We start from the raw sequence: 25,171 nt of genomic DNA, 5'->3' as shown, positions 1-25,171 counted from the left end.
TGGAAGTAACTGTTACTTGAGCGACGCGCACTGGACGCCACTGCGAGCCTGAATAGCATTAGAGTGCTAGTTCACCTTCAAGCTAAACAACCAATCGCTGCCGGGTGCTGACTCCAGTGCCAGATCGCAGCAAAGAAACGAACGTCATGGCGCACTTGGGCGATCTTCAAGTGTAGTGAACATTGGTAGGGACGGACCTGTTCTGTAATATGATGGTGTAACTTTGTGACATAACAATGGCAACTGAGCACCTGTGGATTCATAATGTATTGAAGTTTACGAGCCTCCAGACATGGACAGGGATTGCGGGTAAATCCAGATGAGGGATTGTCAGAAGCAGGTGCAGAAGGGGTGGAGAACAATAAATCAATTGTGTTGAGGAACAGGAATCGCAACTCTGCAACCTGCAGATGGTTCACCCGATTATCGCAAGGATGGTGCTGTGTAGATAATCTTTCATAACTACTGGACGCGCTAATGAGGCCTTGAATCAAACCTCTTCGTCTCTTCCCCTTAAGGCTAAAACGGGCAGGCAGCCGCTGGAATGATTTGTCCCGCTTTATTAGCTACGGATGCTGCAAAAGGTCATCACTAAGTAATAAGACGTAATAACTGACAACTTCATCATAACTTGTCATAAGTACTGGTCCTGAAACTCTCGGAAAAGAAAGATTTGCAATAGGAACCATTCTGGTACATCGAAGTGAACTACCATCTAAATTCATTGCCAAGTATCGTGGATTGCATTTTTTTTAAAGGCTGCATTGTAGGATGCTAATGAGGTAGACGCAGAAGGTAGCGGTAGCAATAATAATCAATGGTACATCGAATGTAGGCAACCTGGACCAAGATGTGTTACATGGTTAGAGTAGGAAGCCCCGCATCTTCTACATCAAGGAAAAGATGAGATAATTATGTCCTTGATCGTTTCGATCGAATGTTGTGCATCTACTCAACACAGACTATTCCAAAAGATGTCCCCTGCCAGCCTATAGCATAAATGAATAGATGTGACAGGCATCAAAAACTTCACACTATCCAAGACCTTTACTAGCTCATGGACATGCACGAGACAGTTTTTTTCCGCTCTGGTCAGTAAGCTCGTAGCTCATGGCACTTGGTTGCAAAGTGACAGCCAATGAGAAGAAAAGGGTACACCTCTTTGAAAGAGACTACAACGTAGTCATTGCAAGCCCAATCTTGCACCCAGGCCTAGCAGCATATGCGATTGCCTGGTGAAAAAGGGATGCGCGCAGTCAGTCCATGGTTTTACTTGTTACTGTGTGTTATTCATCGGTATGGGTCGAGAAAGAACGTTATACCGAAGCACACATTCCCAAAAATAGTTCCTCATATTCCAAGTGACGTTTACATATTGCTTGTTATTGTAACTCTGTGATTGTAAGATAATCTTATGCGAGCAAATAAAGTGTTGCCATTATTTGAGATCTACCTTCGCATCTGACCATGCACGTATACTCTACTTTGGTTGCTTATAAAGAAAATTAATAAAAATAATTCACGGTTCGCGTGAGACTCGGCCAAAGGCCCAGTTTTCCGCATCCGCAGAAACGCCACCACCTTCTTGGATCAAGGCGCAGATGCAGCTACTAAGCGGTGGGAGGTGAGGTGAGGTTGCTTATAGCTAACAATAATTATTATTGTCTGGGCAAAGCGTAATATGTTGTCTACATCCTAAAGGCCACTAGTGATAGCCTACACTGAAAAGGGAACTATAATATTGGTCATAGACATGGAAAAGTATGCAGGTGTCAAATGACACCGGTTGGCCGTTCTAGGAGTACTGAAAATGATGGCCGTCCCTGTTACAGTGGTTTTTTGTCCCACCACGTTTATGTTGTTTATGTAAACTGTCCCATGTCCGCTTTCCTTTGGTGAATCCTTTTTCTAAAGCAATCAAACAACACAACCATTCGATTCCTTCTCAAAAGACGCATGTTAGCAAGTGAGTTGTAGTTGTAGAAGGATTTACAAACGCCTTTTCAGCCACACAACACATTCCCTACTCTGACGACTGATTCAATGATGTCTAGTGTCTTGGCTGGGAAAAATAAACTAGGCTCTTGATATTGTCTTTTTTCTGTTTTTATTTTTATTTTTTACTTTGTTCACATTCCCAGCTCGTAAATAATAAAGAAAGACAATGGTGCTGAGACTAGGACAAACGTGACAACTGCTGAGCAGGGGCTGCACCGAGACGCAGCAGTGATGGTGGGGCATTGATGGCTCTGCCGACCTGAGGTCTCGTGATCACGGCCAAAAACACGCACCAACAAACAAAAGATAGAGCTGTACGAGTCAGCAAAGTGAAAAGAAAGGAAGAGTCAACATGTCTAGGCTGACGTTCTGAACTTTCACTCGCATCAGGGTCTCTTTGCCGCGAAAAAACTCCCTCGATACTGAATGATCAAAATGTTCTGGCATGGCCGATCTTCGGGGTGAAAATAGTGAAACTTGTTGCAACTTTATTCTTTCGCCCCGATGATGGGTCTTGTACAATACTTTGGTGATCCACTATTGAAGGAGCTTTTCGCATCAAAGGGACCATACCAGTAGGTGAGTGAGTGTTTGGAACAACAGCCTGGAGGCCCTACACAATATCAAGAGCACAATATTTTTGTTTTCCTGAAGGCCATACATGTACATGCACATCCATACGGAGCACTTTAACACTCAGCAATGGAACACGCAGTAACCAAAGTACTCCAGTAGAGGAAACCTGGATCGCTAGCAGTGTTATTGCAATGTTGGACGGTGCTCCACTGGCCAGGTGAAGGCTTAGCGTAAGAAGAGACTCTCCCTTTTTGTCCATTCTCGTACATGTACATGTATTACCGGCATGCAGTAAAACCTGGTTTAAGCGACCACCCCAAGGTGCAAGCAAAAGCGGTCGTTAACGGCGGGTGGTCTTTAGAACCAGGTCCCACAGTGTCTATGTAGAACTGTCCGTGCATGGAAAAACGGTCGTTAAGAGCAAGTGGTCGCTAAACCCAGAGGTCGCTTACGTCAGGTTTTACTGTACACAACACTGGGGAGTGTGCTATGGAACAAAGTTGAGCAGCTTAATTACAGCACATAATGAGTTATGACAATTCAGCATGATGTTGCATGTTCCAAACGTTTTTAAAGCTACCTGCCACCAACAGGACTCGAACCAGTTTTTTTGAAAATCTCCATTTGGGTTTTGCTTCAGTGTGATCCTGAGGTGTCTCGCCTTCCTCTCTGGATATTTCTCTCTCTCTCCTTCTCTCTCTCTCTCTCTCTCTCTCTCTCTCTCTCTCTCTCTCTCTCTCACTCACACACACACACACACACATCTCTCTCTCTCTCTCTCTCTCTCTCTCTCTCTCTCTCTCACACACACACACACACACACAATCTCTCTCTCTCTCTCTCTCTCTCTCTCTCTCTCTCTCTCTCTCTCTCTCTCTCTCTCTCTCTCTCTCTCTCTCTCTCTCTCTCTCTCTCACACACACACACACACACACACAATCTCTCTCTCACACAATCTCTCTCTCTCTCTCATACAATCTCTCTCTCTCTCTCTCTCTCTCACAATCTCTCTCTCTCTCACAATCTCTCTCTCTCTCTCTCTCTCTCTCTCTCTCTCTCTCTCTCTCTCTCTCTCTCTCTCTCTCTCTCTCTCTCTCTCTCACAATCTCTCTCTCTCTCTCTCTCTCTCTCTCTCTCTCTCTCTCTCTCTCTCTCTCTCTCTCTCTCTCTCTCGCGCGCGCGCACACACACACACACACACACACACACACACACACACACATACACACATACACACGCACCACTCTCTAACTCACTGCCTGTCGGTCTGCATTGCCATATCACAGGAGAATGCTTTTCTCAAGATTTTAATTATTTAGTTGTGACATCTTAGAAATCAGGAATTCCATGTTGATAGTCCACAGTTCATTTGTGTGGGCCCAGCATCAGATGATCTTCGTTCTACACTGCGAGTGCTAGTGCCAGTAGTGCTATGCCATGCCATGGATTCATGGAAGTAACTGTTACTTGAGCGACGCGCACTGGACGCCACTGCGAGCCTGAAGAGCATTAGAGTGCTAGTTCACCTTCAAGCTAAACAACCAATCGCTGCCGGGTGCTGACTCCAGTGCCAGATCGCAGCAAAGAAACCAACGTCATGGCGCACTTGGGCGCTCCAAATCTGCGTGGCAAAGTGCTGCTCCTTCGCGCTTCACGCCCGAGGAGAAGCTTCGAATGTTTTTGTCATGTCTGGTCCGAGCTGCTGCAGGCAATCTAGGCAAATTGCACAATTTGCTTCGACCGGAGAGGATAGATCTATAGAGTACACACATTCGCTCCATCTCCCGCTCCCTCTCGCCTGTCCTGGCAATGAACAGGCCAAGAGCGCCTGCAATGAAATTCCGACATTGGCACCTGAGTTCAGTACTACGGGCTTATGTAGCGACGGTCCAGCATAATCAAAACACCGAGGTTTGCTTCGATTACGTATCACCGAGGTGCATTCCAACCAGCCTTTCGCATCCACGGCGTTTTTCGTTTGGGATCTCGCACAACGTAGATCTACGAGCGCATTCAGGCGGCCTGCTGTCACTACTGTCGTCAGTCGCCACTGCGAAGATCTTTTTATTCAGGGTGCAATCATCTATGGACCTCGGAAGCGGGTAGTGTCGTTGTTCAGCAAGGCGTACTCCGGGCTCAAATGTCTTCACGGGCCCAGTCTATGCCCCCCGGGGCATTGACTTGGCATAAAAGAAAGCTTCGCACGTCCGGACGTAACCAGTCCGCGATTCGCATTGCCAAACGTATATTGCGCTGGCTGGCGCATCGAGAGGAACCGCGATGGGAAGAGAGCAACAGTAGCAGCAGGCATAGAGTGAAGGTGTTTGTAGTGTGGGCTGAGAGCGAGAAAATTTAGGACAACGCAGTATTTCAGAGTGTGGCAAGAGCGAGAAATCACCGTGTTCACGGTGCAGTGGACGGCAGCCGCTGACAGGACAGAAACAGTGCCACTGCTGTACAGCTTCCGCGGGGTCAAGAGGTCAGCGTAGCATACCGCCTAAACGGCCATATCTGCGGGTGGTGACCAGCCGCCACGCTGCATGTGCATCCACGGTTTCGTATTGATCAGAGGCAGTGCTGCAAAGCAGGGTAAGTCTTGAATGCGGCGTGTCGAGAAAAACTTCTTTTTTCTGAGTGAGCGCCGGTATTTACCGTTAGCTTGATTTGAAAATTAGGATTCGGAACTGTCCACCCACCGACCGCACAGTTGCACGCAGCGGCCGTCTCGCTCAATCGTACACCACCAACCTCGCCTTGTAGACAGCAGCAAAGGACGGAAGGTGCATTCCTTGAAGCTTCAGGTGGTGTCCTCTTGTTTTAGTGAGCATTGATTGAAAACCCTATCTGTGAAAGGGTCTGTCTCGAGAGCAAACCATGTCACAACCACTCACAGTTTTGTACGGACAAAGGCAGGGATAATTGGATAAGCTACTTGACGAGGCCTGCGAGACTTCTAGTTCGCCTCCTTCTGTGTTACCATATCTCCAGGATAACCGTGGTACTTGCAGCCGCAGTTCACATAGTGGATATTGGTGGATGAGTTGCATCGAGGACTGACTTTCGTCTCCGAGTGCCCGTGCTCAAGATATCGCCTAGCCCTGACTCTACGCTAGCGTCTTGTGTGTCCTACGAAGTCAGTGGCGATGGGCACTCGTCTTTTCGAACATAGTTTAGCTGAGTGGTGTTGAGGGCCTTCTCTCCGTGAAACCCTGCAGATCTCACCTGTAGATCTACTCTATACTAGACTATAGTTTGTACTCACGCTGACATGTTGTATACATGTACGTGTGTAAGATCTACGACTGCACAGAGTGCCACGGGACATTATACACGCATTGATGGTGGCCTCCTCGAGTGCTGCGCTGTCTACTGCGGCGCTCGCCCTACGGTCCGACAAGATTGCCTCTTGGCTCTGCTTCGGCGTTTTACCCTGGCCTCGTCTGGCACAGCTGACTCTTTTCTATCTGCGACTAGCGTCAGGCCAAGAAAAGCATTGGTTGCTCACTCAAAGGTTTCATAGGGTCTCGCTCTGAAGACTGAATGCCAGGTTTTGCTTACGAACTGCAGTATTAAATTGGAGTGCAATATGGTCTCTAGCCCAGAGCACGAGCACGAAGAAGTGTAACCTCGTCAGAATGCACTTTGCCTTTTGTTCCAGTCGATCAAGACTGAGTTTCGGACTAGACTGACGCTACTGCGGATATCGATAGTCGGCACTGGTAGCGGTACTACAGTACAGCGATGATGCGAACTTCTAAAAATAGTTCTAAAAATGCCTGACAAGGGCACAGAACATACCCTGCACATATGGCTTGTAACGATGTTACATGTACATTATAAATGCTTTGCGTGTTTCTAGATTCCTAGTGAATATTGGTCGTGACTTTAGGGGTATATCTGGCACGCAAAATCCTATGCGTAGCCATATTGTAGTGTGATCAGGATCATCGGGATTGTCTTGTCCAGTGTGTGACAAGACTCTGTGCTGCAGAGCGTTTTCCCTTTTAAGGATCATTTGCGAATTCCGCGACTCATCCACGAGTACTGTGGTGAGCGCAATGTTTTGGAATGCCGTGTCAGCGCTCACTGGTTTGATACTACTACTAGTACTAGTAGTCAAAAGCTTTGTCCCGATCCCGCAAGTATCCCGGATGTTGCCTCATGCCTAGCCCCTGCAATGCTCTGGTTGAGGACGATGCAGGCTTCACTGCAGACGGATGTAGGCCTCTTTGCCTCGTGAAGAATTAATTATTTACGACCAAACCAACTGGAAGCTTGCGATTTCATGCGATAGAAAAGAGGGAATAGGGAGAGAGAGAGAGAGAGAGAGAGAAAGAGAGAGAGAGAGATAGATAGAGAGAGAGAGAGAGAGAGAGAGAGAGAGAGAGAGAGAGAGAGAGAGAGAGAGAGAGAGAGAGAGAGAGAGAGAGAGAGAGAGAGAGAGAGAGAGAGAGAGAGAGAGAGAGAGAGAGAGAGAGGGGGAGGGAGAGAGAGGAAGAAAGAAAGAAAGAAAGAAAGAGAAATACAGAGAGACGGAGACAGAGAGAATAAGGTTAACCGAAATCAGAGGTGGAAGGTCGCATTACAGATACATGTACATGTAGGAGGTCGCTTGGCGGTTCCCTCTCACATTCCATCTGAATGCCTGTACATGCACTCTGAAATAACCCTTGCTGGATAATGCTCGGAAATTGTCAACTCCTGCTCGAAAGGCTTTGAAATTGGCAGAACCATACAAGCCGTATGGCAGGCAGCTTCTTGAATCCGGCTCCATTTCCTTATCCACATACATGTACCAAACAGGCATGAAGCATACCAGAAAAGTGTGAAATTCGGCCGATTTTTCGCATTCCTCGCCAAGGGCTACTTACGGCAAGAACTCAATCTGTGGAGAGAACGCTTTCCTCCTTTGTGGACTTTCTACTACATGCCGGGTGTACATGTACGTTTGATATTATTTTTAAAGGATTTCCCAAAGGCATAGCCTATCGGGGGGGATCTCCTAACAGTGAAAATGATCATTGATTTATATGCTAGTGAAGCGACTTGTGCAGGCAAATATATGCCGTTTATAATGAGCGCGAAATTGTGTCCGAAATTCTGAAACCACATGTGCCGGTACATGCCGGCATACAGCAGCTCTTGGCGGAGCATACCTGCAGAAAAATTGGCAAAATTCGGTACTTATTCTTGTATGTTTCATGCATGTTTGGTACGTGTGTAAAGAAATGGAGCAGGATTCAAGAAGCTGCCTCCCATAAGGTTTGTATGGTTCTGCCAATTTTACTGCTTTTCGAGATTCTGTCGATGTTACTAGCATTACCCGCCATGGGCTAGCACATACATGTACATGTACATGTACATGTACATGTACATGTAACTCTTGATGTACATTGTACATAAGTATAGTTGGCAAGAGTAGTATTACTATTGGCTACAATAATTATGTATATTTTCATGCAAGTCCATTGCTGAACGTGACCCACTGAATCCTCATTATCCTAATTGTCAGGCAGAAGCGTTTCAAATGGCATCTCTACTCTTCCGGCCATCACCCGAAGCTCGTGTCTTTTCTTTGCGCCAGCATCACACTCAAGCGGAAAGGCACGTGGCAATGACCAGTCCAAGGCTAGCACGCCATGGGCCAGTGCAGCACTGCCAGTAGGTGAAATGCATGTGACCAGCGAGGTGATAAGGAGATGCACTGGAGAACGTCCCAACAAAGGGTTTGCTTTTCAAGTGGGCCTCGCCACCTACGGGCTGACCTGGGCCATCTATCGTCTAGTCTAGTTTATCTTTTCAGTCATGGCCGTTGCCTTTGTGTCATCCCACGGGACACGGTATGTGCCCGTGGTAGTGTGAGTCTGCGGAGTATGTGATCCTCCGTTGAAGGGGCTCAGCTGTGATTGCCCTGCCGACATCTCCTCCATTGTTCTCGTTGAGTTTTCCGGGCCTCGGGTTCGTCGCTTTTGAAGACGCGTTGCTTTCTCTCCCTCCGCGGCCCGTCAGGGTCAGTGTTTCAGACAGCGGACCCGCGCGGGGAAACAAAGAGAGGACTTGATTCGGGCGTGTGCGACGCACCCGCAACTCACAAGGGTCTCGACTCGACTCTGGTCAGGTGGAAACTCTAAAGTCTAGATCAACTCGAGAAAAGAACAATGCTACTATCAGTGACCACAATGGGGTAACGTGATTACAGCGCGAAAACAGAGGGCGCCCCGGAGTCGGGTATTGACTGCCAATGATAATTGAAGTAGATAAAAAAACCAATCGTTCTCGCATACCGCACCGTGTTCCATTGGCCAATGAACATGCAGTATGCACATGTATCCTTATGTATGTACTTGACAGAATTCCACACTCGACTACGGCTATCAAGCTGACTTTCTCGTAATTAGTCCTCAATGGTGGACACACAAGTATTAGTTAGTTCATGCATACACCGTAGTCTACATAGCGGATCTACTTGGGCACGCAACGCTGTATAGTTTGCCAGTATCATAGCGGGTATACCGGTCGATCTGTGTGCGTGAAATAATTCCAGCTTTTCTCGGCAGCTTGCTGCAATGCAGATACTACTACAGATTGCAGATCCAAAGTACATGCATGATGTTGGCAAAGATAAACGACGTCAAGATGCTACAATGTAGTAGTAGAAAGCCCAAGCCGGCAAAGGTCAAAGTTCATCGTTCCTCGGAAGTCACGGTTTGCACAAAGAAGACCTGCACATAAACGCCAAAATTGATGCGTGGAAAGTAGATCTACGACCCGATCCCAATCCCAACCCAAGCCCACGCCGACGCCAGCGCAACTTCGAAGCTCCCGTCCCATTCGGAACTAAAATGGTTACTTCCTTGCTGTTGTTACGAGTTATGAGTTGTTAACACTTTTCTAAACCTGTGCTTCACTACAAGGCGGACGAGCTTGTGGTGAAACTAGTAAATACATGCCCACGTGGAATATATTTTAGCGCAGCCAGTGTGCTGTGGAAATATTCTCGGGTCAGCTGTAGAGGTCTTTCCGTGTTGGTAGTGTTCGCAGCGCGACGCGCTCGCAAAATGACAACGGGTAAACAGAGTTCGGATTTCAAGACTGCGGGAAGACTGAGTATCAAGTTGGAGAGGTGGTTTGCTCTATTGTTCGGCACTTCAGTTGCATGAAATGTTGACCCCATTATCTAGAAACACTTTCACGCGTGGGAGCCCAGCTGCGATCATTCCTCGATATCCCAATCCGATCTACAGCAATCCTTCGCTAGCATCGCCGGATGCACTATTGCTGCGCTCTGCGAGTGGTTGTAGTTCCAGAGTATCCTGTGATGAGATGGAGCTGCTTACCGATCATGGTGTTTGTGCGTGCGTCCCTTGCTCTTGACTCGGACAAGTGCGGTGATAATGCAGAACGTGTGCATTTACCCAGCACGTAATGAGCGTGTGTTGCACACTGACACGGTGACCGTAGACAAATCCAGTATCATGGGATAAGTATGTGGGCCGAGCTAGTCTGCCACGTGAATGGCACGATCCTCAAGTCCCAAGTGTGCCAATTCTTGAGCAGCTGATGGCTAGATCAGTAGATGCTGGCAATGCTCCCGCTGGACTAACTTGCTGTCAGGCCCCAACATGCAGGGACAATTACTGAACCGTTTTGTGGACCCTGGCATAAGAGTATGAAGCTCGTCCATCCTGAAATGGCTGCCAAATCATGCTCAGTCAATCATCTTCTGGGAGTAGTGTGGTGACTGTGTTCCGGTGCAATGCCTGAGTGTGGCGAGAAACAGCGGCAGGAGCAGCAGAGGTGGCAGCGTTGGATGTTGGGCCATCAGCAAGGATGAGCGACAGAACAGGTGGGGAAAAGTCACTGTTAGTTCACGTTGTCGCGTCAATGCTGAACTGCGACCGTTCGACTAGGGCTGCGAAAACCGCTGATTCAACACATGACGAATCCGATGCCCCTCTTCCTCAACTGTAGCTTGTGAAATGTGCCCAGATTCATCAAATCAATGCAGTTTGGTCCGGGAGAACACTGTAAACTCATGCCTGGATTTAAGTCCTGCACTTGATCTTGCTACACAAGCCCTTGGTATTTACTGCAGTTTTCATTTCGTGTAGCAGCTCAACAAATTTAATATTATTATTTTGATGTTGAAAACTTGAAATTGATGATGTTCTTTTCTGTGCTGTTGTTATGTCGTGTTTCTCTCTATAGAGAGATCGCTGGTGGATAAGCTTGTCCAATGGAAGGCTTGAGTTGCCGGGGGCGACTGCTCACAGCGGTTCATATCACCATGGTGATCATGGCATCGCTCCATGATGTCACAGCGGGTCGGGATCGTCGTCACCAGGACAGTGAGTTCTCTTGATTTTGTTTCGCTCATAAATCTCCTTTTTTTGTTTCCCAGCTTAGAACAAGATTGTTGTATTCGATGATAGATGAGATACTTGCTCACAACGACATGGGCCGTGATTGCATACATGTACATACACCAAAACACATGTACATGTATGCGTGCATACACGCATGCACACACACACACACACACACACACACACACACACACACGGCCCGGCTGTTTGAGTCACGGCTGGACCAACTTCACCAAATCCCAGCATGTTTCAATGTCATGTAGGATCCTTGATGGACATCATATCCTACGTAAAAATGAGCATTGCTAAAGTACAGAATGGCCGGACCAAGCAAAAACTACTTCCGCTGCTGCTCGCAGACCAGTTTTCATCTCCGCTTGTAGTAGATATTGGGAATGCACACATGCTTCATGTGTGCATCTGGTATTTGCTAAATCACACTGCTAAATTGAATTACGGTCCGCAAGTGCACACTTGTAGATTGAAGAGTGTGAGGAGAAAGTACCTTTAGAAGACCAAGGCCATTGTAAGGGACATTTGTCAGATTATCATGTAGCCTTTGATGTCGGCGACTAATGTCCTCCGTGTCCTGCCTATGATACTAATTTCTGTTGAGCACGTCCCGAAACTCAACTAGGAATTTCACTTGCATAGGAGCTGGTGCGTGACAGAACCCTCTTCCGTGGCACACGCTTGATCTCTTGGAGTAGGGGCACGATCGGCATCATTGTTGTTGACGGCCCCCTCTCTCTTCCTCTCTGTGTCTGAGAATTGTTCCTCTTGTCTGACGGCATTCCCAGGCCCAAATTGGTCCGTGTTGACATTCCTAGCAGTTACATCGGGTCGACACAGTCCTGCAAAACGGCCAATTTTTAGGGATTTTAGCGAAAGGTGTGGTTTCGCTAAAGTTTTACCGCGCTGATCGAAATTTTGCATGTACAGTACAGTAGTAATCATCCATATCTTTAGACTCTGAAAATTGGATCGCTAAAATATTTCATCGCGAATTGGTCCAGATTCAGAAAATGCAAAAAAAGTTGCCCCTAAAATTAGACATACGGTATGCTGTCATTCCTGTTAGGCCAACGGAATTAGAACGGAGAGAATAGATCCAGTGGTTTGTGTTCGACAATTCTGTGTGAAGTTCAGAGAGACCATTGGACACCTGTCATCGCGTACCCTTATCGTTTGCAGCTGATTCCGTAGGCACAGTCGACGCAGTTGAAACAGAATACTGGCAGATAGGGTTGCAGCTGTCTTTCACAACTCAGTTATCGTAGAGTGGAGTCGTCCGTGCGTTTCAGAACAAGAAGAGTTGATAACCACAGTGCCAGGAATGCTGAAATTCAATCGGCGCAATGATTGAAGCATTTTGATATTTTTACTTGAGGGAGCTGGGGAACCCCCCAAGGACCTCTTGTCACGTCAGAACACACTTTTAGAGAGGGGGTATCACCCGGCAAAGCCACCGGTTGGCATACATTTTTGCCACCTGCGCACTGGAGGAATCCGACCTGGTCACATCATTGCGAACATTGCTCAACAAGACACAGTACCCTTAGCAATGGTCAGTCAGTGTGTGTGTGTGGGTGTGTGTGGGTGGATGGCATGTTCATCATCGACATGCTTGTACTACCATAGAAGGTCCTGTTCTCAAAGAAAGGAATGTCGCCCTGTAGCGTATACGATTACCCGCTGTTCTGGCGAAAGACAGGTCATGATGTGTCCCTTTGAAAAGGAAATTGCAGCTTGCAAGTAACTTAGTTTTCTGACGCGAACCACTTTTATCGTGCCAACGGGCGGTAGTGGACCACATCAATGATAATGTGTTGTGCACGCATGCTCCTTGTTATCTCGTGTTACGCAGTGAAATTTGCATGCTATCAAGTGTGAGCATGGCTAGAAGCCAGAATGTTGACAGGGTGTAGCGGCAGTCCGGTAAACTTCACCGAACCGGTATCATTTTTGGGTTTCCATGGCGACTATTTATTTTATTTCATTTATTTATTTTATTTATTTCTGCACCTCGTAGCATGTCAAGGCAGCCAATTGAATTGAGGAGAGGGCGAGACCAAAGACGGGAAATAAGAAAATGAAAAGCATGTACACAAAACTACCTCTCGTTAGAGGACTTGTGACCTATAATTTTGAAGATGAGTGTAGGGCATTTAGGGAAATCATTAAGTTCAGAGATACACACACAACACACACACACACACACACACACTCACACACACACACACACACACACACACACACACACACACACTCACACACACACACACTCACACACACACACACACACACACACACGTGCGCGCGCACGCACACATCGATCAGCATGGGTCCATGCCGGTACTGGTTCTGGTCTGGTCAAGTACATGATGTCTCAGTCGATACTCCGAATGACAGAATATCAGATATCAAACACAGCTCACTAGCAAGATTGAACAGGCTTGCTACTGAAAATATGTCTTGTCCGTGTGGTGGGTGTGCCTTCCATGCCTGTTCAGTGTTTGTGTGAGCTTGATTGATTTCCAGACTGACTTGCATTGCGGCACACTTAGAGAAACTGCTCCAGGGTATCATCCGGGATTATTCGTCAGGAGATTGCCACAGCACCTTGTTACATGTACATGTACATCACTCCGAGTCTCTTTGTGTGGCCATCATGCACTGTGTCTGTGTATGTGTGCTGTACCACCTAGAACATGCACCAAGACTCCCTGTTTGTAGTACGTTTCAAAAGTATAGACCTCTAGATTTTTGAATAATTCAAATTTGTGTAGAAACTAGAAAGGAAAAGGACATAAGGATACGAGTTAAGAGTCACTAATTACATTACATTACATTAATTCTATTTATGGCTCAACATCCGAGTTTCAAATTCAAATTTGGTTTGAGCTTTTTGAGCAATGTCTTCAGGATATCGCTCAGGCAGCTCCCGCAATTTCTCTCATATAAATTTCAAAGTGATTGAATAACAGACGCCCAATTTCGGAATTTTATACACAAAGCGATCACATATTTTATGTGGTACAGGTGCTGGCCTAGCGGCTTTTGAAACCAGAGGTTTGGACTTTGAAACGCACTATAGCACTAGCATCAACGCCTTAGATCGGCGTTGTTAGCTCTGCCTCCCCTGCGCAGACTCCAAAATGAGCCCCTTGCAGTTACATATCCAGTCTTCTCCTTTCTCTGTTTGTCATCGTCGTCGGGCTTTTTGCTTCCTATATCTTCGTTACGGTTCATCAGTCGGAAGTGCAATCTTGTCACAAGCTAGTGGAGTGTGTGAAAACTGTGAAAACGAAACAAAACAGCTCATCTTATGCCATGCTCAACTTCCAAGAGACTACTGAAGTATGCGCATAGCATCATCATTCTAAAATGGGCCACGTTCAGCAAAAACGAACCTCCTGACCTTTCGTAAAATGTTAGCAAAGTTGTATAGGTGTGCATGCATCACCCAGAACCATATTGGTTGTACGGGCATTCAATTGTCATTGGCAATAGAAGAAGCTATGTACACTCATAAACAAGCTGTCATGATTCGACGCGCTCAGCAGCAGCGAGAGAGATAATATAAAATTATGCCGCTTAAAACAAATTATGCTATCTTGTTGAGAACCCTGCACAAGGCTCCTCTGCACAAGGCTCCTCTGCACAAGGCTCCCCTGCACAAGGCTCCCCTGCACAAGGCTCCTCTGCACAAGGCTTCCCTGCACAAGGCTCTCCTGTACAAGGCTCCCCTGCACAAGGCTCCCCTGCACAAGGCTTCCCTGCACAAGGCTCCCCTGCACAAGGCTCCCCTGCACAAGGCTCCCCTGTACAAGGCTCCCCTGCACAAGGCTCCCTTGCACAAGGCTATGGCAGTCATTTGGCTTAGAGTGTACATGTACATATATAGAGCCTTGACTAGGAAGTATTGTTGTACGAGCCTTGGAGTTGCATTTCAGTCAGACCTCACATATCCGGTCCTCTTTTATCCGGATTCCTCGCCATCGGGAAGAAAATAGCTGGTCACCGATTTACAGCATATGCCATGCATACATACAGTATGTATGTTTGATTATCTGGTTCCCTCGCCTGTCCGGATATTTCTCCTTTGTAGCTTTATTGTTTACCTGCCTGTGCTTGGTATTCAATTCATCCGAGGCTACCTGATCCATTAGTATAAGAAAAATAATAGTCACAGTTCACATGCCACTCGTGGAAGGATCCATGGGCTTAACGCATCTGCCAATGAAATCCAGGCGGAAGAGCCAACAAAAGGTATCTCAATAGTATTAGAATGTATTGCTGTAAAGAACAACTACGCAAGCGCAGCACATTTTTCCACAAGCACCGGCCATTATTGTCTTGTCTAGGACCAGTTTGAAAACAGTGATAAACAGTCTGATCCATTAGCATTATCATAATCTTATGTCACTAGGCACTCCACTTAGTTAGTTCAAGTGTGGGGAAACCTGATTTGCATGCACTTCGCCAGTGTACCCTGTTCACTATGCAAGGTATCACTGGAAGATCAACAAGAACTTGTAGTTCGGCAGCTTCATTATCCTGCAGCTTTGCTGGAATTTCGTGCACTTTTAGTAAAAAATAAATAAAAAAACAACAAACATAATTTATTATGAGTATGACCTTACACGGTTCATGATTTTTTTATCCAGGGCCTCGGGCTAGTATCATGGCATGTACAGCTTAAGTGGACTTGCCCGAAAAACCAAACGGTGCGAAGATTATACATAGCTTCCATTATTATGTGTGTGGCAAATCTCATACCATTGGCCTCCCCTCTTCTACTTGCCAGCTAGTAGTAGTATCAGACGGTGAACCACCACTGATGCAATTAGTGGTTCAGATACACGGTGTTCAATCATGATGGACTGGCCCCAGCACTTCACTAGAGTTGGCCTCCTTCCGAGTCTGGATGCTATGGATGAGTTTACATGTAGCTGTAGGTGTGGTAATCAACAGCCGGTGAAGGAGAGGGGCTTTGCAAGATGCAATGGACGGGAAAGAGACACCTTGTCCGTGGCTAAGTAATTAGTTTTCGAAGCTGGCAGCAATTCGAGACCAGTTGGTGCAAATCAGCATCAAGCCAGTATCTTAGTATCTCAATCAAGAGAACAAGTTGAATGGACATGTGGCTACTTCATATAAAAATGTTGTCAATGTGTGTTCAACTTGTTCTGTTGATAGCGATACTAATATTGTTATCTCCTCGCCGTTTGTTCAAGTCAGGATCTTTGGTATTGAAAAATTACACTCTAGACGCATGCAGATCCCCTACCCAGCCTAGGCAGCCATCAGACCAAGGCCTGACTGCCTGCATACATCGAGTTGTTTGGCGGATGAGGCAAGATGCCTACTGATCTTGCAGCCGGACCGGCGGAAGCGGTTTTTGATTGGTCCGACCTAGGCCGGGTGAAAGTTGGCACTGCAACCCGAGTTCGAGTACTCTGATTTTCTCCGATCGAATATTCGAGTATTCGAGTATTCTTGATATCCTAAAAATCGCACACCAACGGCCTTAAAAATCACATGATACAACCCTGATTGAACCGATTGGCAGTCCTTTTCTCGGGTGTATTGGTTGATGGGTCATTTGGGCTCTCTCTACTCATGTACAAGTGTTGACCACACAGTCTGCACATCAATATCTGCTGACTGCTGCTCTGAAATGCAGACTTCTGTGGCAAATGCATGTACCATGTATGAGCGAGTACTCTGATTTATTCCGAGTACGGTTATATTTGAAAAATCGAAACGAGTTTTCGAATATTCGGTACAATTGTTTCACCCCTAGTCCGGCCACAACCTACCCTACCACACTTGTGTATATAACATTTTTATTTTATTTATTTTTTTACTATTGACTAGGGGTGAAAGTTGGCACTGAGATCCCGAGTTCGAGTACTCTGATTTTCTCCGATCGAATATTCGAGTATTCGAGTATTTTTCATCTCCTAAAAATTGCACACCAAGGGCATCAAAATAACATGATAACAGTTACAACCCTGATTGAACCGAGTAGCAGTCATTTTTCTCGGGTATGTTGGTTGGTGGGTCATTTGGGCTCTCTCTACTCGTGAACAAATGTTCACCACACAGCCTGCACATCACCATCTGCCGACTGCTGCCCTGAAACTGCAGATTTCTGTAGTAAATGCATGTACCATGTATGAACGAGTACTCTGATTTATTCCGAGTACGATTATTTTTGAAAAAACCGAGCGAGTACTCGAGTACTCGGTATAATTGTTTCACCCCTACTATTGACACAGCCCTACTGGAATACAGGTGGAGAACAAAAAGAAACGAGGAAAAGGACAAAACATAGGGGATGTAGGGACGACGTGCTGATGTGCTGCATGGAGGGTATACACGTGACCTCTTCCTCCTCAGCAGTAAACAGAATAAACGCGCGCTGGTGGCCAAAGAGTAGGTCCGGTCATGGCCTGACTAACCGGGCCAGTCCGTACGGAGCTAGGAAAACCAACCATTCGTGATCTGGTCTTCTAGCAGAGTTTACTAGGCTAGTGAAACAACTCTGATATCAATATGGATGCAGAGACAAGATGATAAGTAGCAAGGGCACTATTAAAGATGTTTAAATCACACACACTTTAAAGATGAGCTCAGGTTTGTCCAGGCTGAAGCCCTTGTCTGCTCACACTTCGCCACTATCTCACACCATAGGATACAATTGTTCTTCATAGCCTAGGAGCTGTGGCATCATTCAGGATCCACAGTAAGAAGGCAGCAATGCCTGTACCTATGGTCAAGTAAAATAAAGGTAACATAACATACAAGTAAGTGTGCGAGCAATAACAAGTCTGTGAGGGTAAGAGAGCAGTCAGTACACGTATGTCATGGGCAACGGCCCGGATAAGCACTAAGCTTAGTACGTGGAGCTTGGCAATTATGGCTCAGGTTATGAAGGTGGGGGGGGGGGGGGGGGGGTGTCAGGACCCATACCATCACAAGCTCTGAGTTCAGAGCAGGAAGTGTGTTAATTACAACTCCGTGAAGCCAGGGTGTACGGTGTCAGGGACAAACTCTGAGTCTGGGCTTAGTGCCTGAAGTGTGTTAATTATCTCCCTACTTGCGTGAAGTATCAAGTGGATGATTAGCCCACACCTCAACAATTTGTGTTAATAATCATTGCTCTCCAGGTCCTTTAGAAGTACATGGACATTGATTTGAAGCCCACCAGTACTACATAACTGTTAAGTAAGGGGAAATGGGCAGTGTGCACGTTTTAGCAATAGAAGGGCTTGGATAATTTCCTGCGGGCATGTGAGTAATTATTGCTGAAGTGCTGCCGTCCTTGTTGGGTGGCGTTGTGGCCGTATATTTACTACTCTGCTCCCCGCTGTGCTTGTGCTTGTGTGTGTGTGTGTGTGTGTGTGTGTGTGTGTGTGTGTGTGTGCGTGCGTGTGTGTGTGGGCGTGTGTGTTTGTGTACATGTATGTGTGTGTGCATGTGGCTGCATGTGTACCTCACTCAACTTGTCTCAGATGACGACCACCAGAATGTCCAGCCAAGCACTCCTCTGCCCTTTCTGTGCGTGAAAGCGCAGGAAAATGTGAGTACCTTGTCAGAAGCAATTGCCGCTGATTGATTGCTTAGTGCAGTAGCAGCTGCTACACAAACCCATCACTATTGGATCCCTCCCTGTTTTAGATCTATTTTCATCCAGTAAGCTAAGCATCCATGTGCTTGTACAGCCATGCTGTTCAGGCAAACGTCCACCCTGGCGTTGTCTTTTTTTAAATGCGTCGTTGCCAGCTTGCATCAATGGCCAGTAGTGATGGATTTAGGCCTGGTATTGCATCAAGTGCTGCTCAATGAAATCCAATCAAGTCACGTTAGTGAGTTGAGTACATGCCGGGCCTGTGCAGTCCTAGACCTATAAACACTGATATTCTCACTGCAACAGGGCGCAAATGTGACTCTGTCGATTGGATTTCATTAAAAAGCACGGTAATAACAACCCCCTGACCAAAACCTCCCTTGTCGGTGCCTGTTTTAATGGTATTGCCTGTCAGCAAATACTTGACAAGGGAACATTGTGGAATGCCTGGAGCTGTTGCTCATAGCCCTCAGCTGTGTCTGGGTTCCCCCTCACAAAGACTGCCGAAAGTATGTAACACAAACATACACCATGCCAGTTGTGTCCTCAGGGCAATGTTTTCACATGGTTTTAACAAGTGTGCTTGTCAGCAAACAGGTTCCTGAAACGCAGTTGGTGATAACTTCTTCATCGGTGTCCCCACCCAAACATCTTTGAAATTGCTGAAGTGAAGTGTTGGAAGGCTGTTGTGATTCCCCGGTTGCCAAACAACTTGTTTGAGATGTGATTTGGCCTCACGGTTATCACAATTGTACATATCCCATGTTTCATTCCCAACCAGGAGACAATTGTGGTGGCAATATGATATTCCTTTTTATGGTTGTATCTCTCACGAATGGGGTTTTCGGTCTTTGACCACTTAGGTAGTGGGTCTGATCTACCCCCCCCCCCCCCACACACACACACACATACTGCTTTTTACGAGCTGCATCTATGCCTTGATCCTTGAGGATCGTGGAGTTCAGTCCGACGGATGTGGAAAAACCGGCCTCTGGCTGAGTCTCACGCGAACTGTGAACTTTTCCTCGTAAAGATGCAACCAGTGGGCACAGAGTGCTTGCATGCCTTGAAGGCAAAGCTTAGTACATAGCAGAATGGTGGAGTAAGGCTAGTTTTCTTGCAACTCTCAGTTTCATACTCAGTGCAATCCTCAGCCAATCCTCAGCCAATCACCAGTCAATCACCAGTGAAACCTCAGGCTATCATCAGTGTGACATACTCAGTATCCCACCAGCATTGAGTTAGCGCTTACACTCACACTTCCATTCACACCTTATTCCCACACTTACATCATCTACACTTGCATCGTGTTACTTATCACCTATGCTCTCCCCCCCCCCCCCCTATAAATACCATGCTATCTACTGCCATTGAGTATCTATTCCTCAGCTCAAGAAGTTGTTGCAATCAGGCTTTAATCAGGTTGCCTGGTGATGGCACTGGTTGGGGCGCTCGGAGAGTTGAAAATGAAGATCACAAATTGCTACGTAGGGATTCACTGGCCAAAAAAAAACACTTCAAAGAGCTGTGCGATGTAGACCAGGCTGAATAGTGGTGGTCAATTCTTCAGCAATACAAGCTGTTGAATGGTGCAATCCCAGTACAAGTGGCTATGGCTTCTGCTGTAGCATCTCTGCTGCAGCATCGCTATAATCGCCTCCGGCGATGGCCGTCAAAAGGTCAAAAGGTGTGTATGCATGTGTGTATGTGTGTGTGTGTGTGTGTGTGTGTGTGTGTGTGTGTGTGTGTGTGTGTGTGTGTGTGTGTATGTATGTGTGTGTGTGTGTGTGTGTGTCCATGTACTTCATGTATGTATGTTTGTGTTGTGTGTGTGGCAATGTATGTATTGTATGTATGTTTTGTATGTGTGTATGTATGTTTGTATGTGTATGTGTGTGTATGTGTGTGCATGCTTGGAATCTCCCCAGGGTCAGTTCATTCGCAGTCGTGACTGCTGTCCATCACCCGGTGCTATCATTATCCCTGTCAAGCCCACAACACAGCTGGGGCCCATAGAGTACCGTGACATCTCCGCCTCGCAGCTCTGCCAGGAATCCCTGCTGGGAAGCTCGAGCCCGGACATGCCGTCGCGCCGCATGCCAGCACGCAACGATAGCACAGCGATGCCGCCGTTGACGAGAGAGGACGAGGAAGAGGATCCACCCCAGCCAGTGCACCTTGCTAAAGGTCAGCGACAGGCATGCTGTGATGACTGACATGTTAACGAAATGTTAGAAACTGGCCAGCCCTTCTCCATAGACAACATTGGAGATTGAATATAATTATCCACCCTGCACACCACAACAGATTGGGTCTAGTGCCTGATCACTCTGTAACCGAAATCTAAGAATAATTATGAAGTCCTTTCCGCGAAGATCACATCTTTAAAATGACAAATCGAATACCCCTGCCCTCCAGAGTACTCTAACTGCAAGATACTTAGCAAGATTGTCTTGATTTATGCTGTATTGTGTTCTACATTTTAGGTGGACGTCCTCAAGACTGCAACCTGGACGGCGAGAAAGGCATGTTTCACACGTTCCATCGTCGCCGCTATCGCTTGCCATCCACGTGTGTGCACACGCTGGCCCGGGATTGCTTTCAGACGCCGCCTCGCTACCAGCTGATCGGAGAGATGGTGCCGTGCACGCAGAACCGATCCAACGGCTGTTTCAAAAAGGTACAAATGTGCTGGTGTGTCAAGCACATGTGTGTACAATCAACCTTGTGAATTCTGGTACAGTCAGACCTTGCTTACCCACTCCTGTTTTATCCGGATTCCTCTCAATCCAGATTAAAATCGTTGGTTACCGATTTACAGCACATGTCATGCATACATACAGTATGTGTGTTCGATTATCCGCTTCCCTCGTCTATCCGGATATTTTGCGGAAAACGGATGTGTGTGGTTAAGTGAGGTCTGACTGTATAGCAAAAACTGACGAATAGCGACACAATCGTCAGGCTTAGTGGCCATTGGCCTGCATACTTTGAACCTCACGAAAGTGACCCTTTTTCTCAGAAGGCAGAATTGATGTGTTGTGTATAGTTCTTTGCACTCCACCGACTGTACTAGATACTGAATCCTGGTAGCTGATAAAGATAAGTTTCTGTGCGAAGAGGATGAAATGCAAGAAAGCACTGGATAGATTGCCTAACAAGAGCTCTCCCCCCCCCCCCCCCCCGGGTCGATTCCTTCAATCACTGTGTCCAAGTCGTAGGTACCGTATTTTCCGGAGTGTAAGCCGCACTTTAAGCACCAGAAATTCACCCCCAAAAAGTCGATACAGCTCACACTATAATGTTCAAATTGACGGTGATGACTGGGGTGGATGTCTGTACTTCGTGCCAAAAAATGTGGGCGCGGCTTATACTCCAGTGCGCCTTATACTCCAAAAATGCGGAATCCCATTTCTTGACATCATCTCTTTTTCTTGTGTGTCCATTTCCTCCTTCTGTAGATTGATATTCTGCTAATGTCCGGTCCAGCGGCACTCTCCTCTCCTCTCCAATCTCCACCGGTGGCCAATTTCGAAGTTGTGCAGCTGTGGATGGAGCCCGGCGACATTACGGTGTTGAAGATTGGATGTGAGTTTGTCAGGTTCACAACAATGTTCATTTGTAGAGGTTAGATGTAAAACGCGACAAGCGCCAAATTTGAGGAATTTAGATCTTGATCTCAGTCTAATCAATACATCTAAGCACCTTCAGGCAAAATGTTCACATACAAGATGTCATTAGCACCACTTTACAAACGGTGGGAAACTATGGATTTGGGTACAAGCTGCACGTGAAATGAATCCTTTTCTTGCTGTTATCCGAAACATACTGAAAATGGATATGTTGTGTGTTACACAAGGCAGAACAACAGAGACCAAAAGGCTTTCTCGTTACTCCGAGTTTCGTGTTCCAAAACACTCATTGGACGAGAAAGATTTTTGGTCTCTGTTGTTCTGCCTGGTGTAGTACGCTCTGCCCTTGTTAAGGTATTCAGCACTATGTGCAGCAAGGACTTCAGACACTTTGTCTATGTTGTGTGTTACATCAAAACGCTTCATTTGCAAACCCTTTGCTGTGTCGTATCCCCCCCCAGCATCTACTACTCGACATCGACGAGGCTCGGCAAAGCGCTTTCTACCGATCCCGGGCAATTACGGTGTGGTGGCTGCGTTCCGTCGAACCGTGCGCGTCTACCTGGACTGGCTGAACATCACCATCGCCGTGCGATTCCCGCACTCGGTCTCGGTCAAGCAGAGCAACGCGTCGGACACTGTGCAGGCGGCTGCCGCTGGCGACTTGCACACGTGCGGACTGTGCATGATGGGTGCGGGCCGTCGCATTCCGGAACCGCTTCTCTGCTACTCCACGTGCAGTGCTAAGGGTCTGCCATCGGCCGATATGCGACGGGCCGACGAGTTCTGCCGGCAGCGCCTCGGAAATATATCCGCGGGCTGCCTGGCGTCGTCGGAGAGCCTTGCTGTGCTACACCAGTGTCAGAACACGTCGTGTGCAATGTTTTTTGACGGAGCGGAGCCAGACTCAACAGCGAGCATCCATCACGTGGAGCTGTGCCGTGTCATGAAGGACTTTGGACGTGTGTGCACGCTGCATGGACATACCGTAGACTGGTCACTCTATGAGAGCTGTGGTGAGTTGCTAGCATAAAAGGAAAATGTTCGCATACAAAGAAGTACTTTAAAAAAATCTAAGGGCAGCTATTTCTCTCTACCTTATCAGGTCTCCTCAGCTTAGAGGACCAAAGGAGGAGACCAAAGGAGGAGACCTAAGGGAGACCTAAGAAGTCCTTTCATCATAATTGAAAGGACAATGTGTGTCCGTTCATCCGTCCATTCGTTTGTCCATCCGTCTATCCATCTATCTATTTGTTTGTCCGTATGTCCGTCTGTCTGTCTATGTGCCTGCATGCCTGTAGGAGTCCGTTGCCAGAACAACATGGAAGTGGACATATGCGCACGACCGAGGACTTGCTCTCAGCTCTCTGCCACTACCACCAGCTCAGCAGGTAACACACAGCTGGATTCATCCAGCACTGATGACCAATGCACGATTGGCTGCCGTTGCCGTAGCGACAATCGTGTGCTGCACAACGGCAGGTGCATCCTGAAGACCCGGTGTCCGTGCGTGGACAGTGAGGACGGTCGGGAGTACGCAGCATGGGCTGCCAAGCGTGTCAATGCCACACACTGGTGGTAAGTTTTTTAAAGGCTCTGTGATGTACCCCGCGCATGCCAGTCTGTGATGTACCCCGCGCATGCCAGTCTGTGAACTCACGCTTTGGTGCAGAACCCGCTCTGCTGCTGAATGCTGTCAATTGGTCATGGGCCATGAGTTGAATGAAAAATCCAATCGACCCATTGCGCATTGCCAAATGTGGAATGTATGAGTAATGCTTGTGAGTACGCTGGGATCAGGAATGCACTGTTTTCAACACCCCGGACGTCCATGCCCAGGTGGCTGTGTGTGGTGTTATGTGAGTACGCTGGGATCAGCAATGCACTGTTCAACACCCCAGACGACCATGTCCAGGTAGCTGTGAAGGGTGGTTATGGTACAACTCTTACGTCATTGCGCAATGGGTCCATTCACAATGTGTATGTACTTCCCGTGTTGACTATTCAGTGGCTTATGGCATTTTGTTATCATTCTGTTCTGATTGTTTCCCCCGGTCGCAGCCAGTGTGTGCAGGGAACGGAGTTTCAATGCCACAGTAAGTACACTGCGCACACCAATGTAACCAACCTAGCATTTCATGATGGATCTGCTGCTATGGCAGCTGACATTTTTTTGACTTTGTTTTACTTCGCAAAATCCAAACGGGAAGTTCTTCATCTGACCCTTGTTGCAACAAGAATAATAATATGAAGATTTAGGTTCTACTGAAAATCTGCAAATTTTCGGCCCATTCAAATTTCGGCCTCCCAGGGCTAAAATCCATTTCGGACGCGTCAAATTTTCGGCCTGTACCGCTGCTGCCTGTATACACTGTCGCACTGAACCTTGCAAAGCAAAATTTCGGCTGCAACAAATTTTCGGCCAAACATGACCAGGCCGAAAATAGCTGAAAATGAACATGCGCTGAATATTTGTTGACTTACGGTACTTGAAACTCTGAGTTTCAAACACAACGCGACGATCAGACAACAGCACTGCCCTTGGGTATGCAGAACGACTGTATACTGGAGAGCTTGGAAGCTTTCCGTTTGTCTAGCCCTTGTGTCTGCGGATGCAGTAGGCCGGGGGCTGTTTTCAGCTGTAACGTCGAGGTTCGCACACTCACCAATGATTAGACACCAAGAGCTGGGCATGGGTGCGTAAGATACTGCAAGGGTGCACGGACTTGAGAAATAAGTAGTTTGCTCTCTTGTGACGATCATCAGTTGAAACATACATCACAATAAGATTACAAAAAGGCATCTGCATTTATCAACATGTTCCCTTTTTGGGATTTGTGTGTTGCTCCCTACGTGGGAGCTCGCGCTTTTCCTGCTGACTTGAATTCTCACGTGACGGCAGGAAAGGTGCGAGCTCCCACGTAGGGAGCAACACACTATTCCCCAAGTGTCGCCGAAGC

The 25,171-nt window shown here is 47.1% G+C and overlaps 1 protein-coding gene across 4 annotated transcripts in view; it reads left to right on the top strand.

Moving 5' to 3' along the window:
* The first annotated feature begins 4,734 nt into the window (after nucleotides 1-4,734).
* LOC135821344 (uncharacterized) overlaps nucleotides 4,735-25,171 on the top strand; it is a 44,500-nt gene continuing 24,063 nt past the window's right edge. For 2 of the 4 annotated variants that reach the window (XM_065334411.1, XM_065334408.1), the window contains exons 1-9: nucleotides 4,735-5,163; nucleotides 10,783-10,922; nucleotides 18,464-18,531; nucleotides 20,508-20,766; nucleotides 21,066-21,259; nucleotides 22,041-22,167; nucleotides 22,673-23,227; nucleotides 23,513-23,789; nucleotides 24,273-24,307. In XM_065334411.1, the coding sequence (XP_065190483.1) occupies nucleotides 10,811-10,922; nucleotides 18,464-18,531; nucleotides 20,508-20,766; nucleotides 21,066-21,259; nucleotides 22,041-22,167; nucleotides 22,673-23,227; nucleotides 23,513-23,789; nucleotides 24,273-24,307 (1,627 nt within the window). In that variant the 5' untranslated portion in view covers nucleotides 4,735-5,163; nucleotides 10,783-10,810. Of the gene's footprint in view, nucleotides 5,164-9,720; nucleotides 10,421-10,459; nucleotides 10,923-18,463; nucleotides 18,532-20,507; nucleotides 20,767-21,065; nucleotides 21,260-22,040; nucleotides 22,168-22,672; nucleotides 23,228-23,512; nucleotides 23,790-24,272; nucleotides 24,308-25,171 lie in introns of those variants that run through there. The other 2 variants (XM_065334409.1, XM_065334410.1) reach the window with 2 other exon arrangements.

Source organism: Sycon ciliatum, chromosome 7 (genome assembly GCF_964019385.1).
Source record: "Sycon ciliatum chromosome 7, ocSycCili1.1, whole genome shotgun sequence".
Lineage (NCBI taxonomy): Eukaryota > Metazoa > Porifera > Calcarea > Leucosolenida > Sycettidae > Sycon > Sycon ciliatum.
Note: the sequence above shows the minus strand (reverse complement) of the source record. Positions and strands in the feature narration are given on the sequence as shown.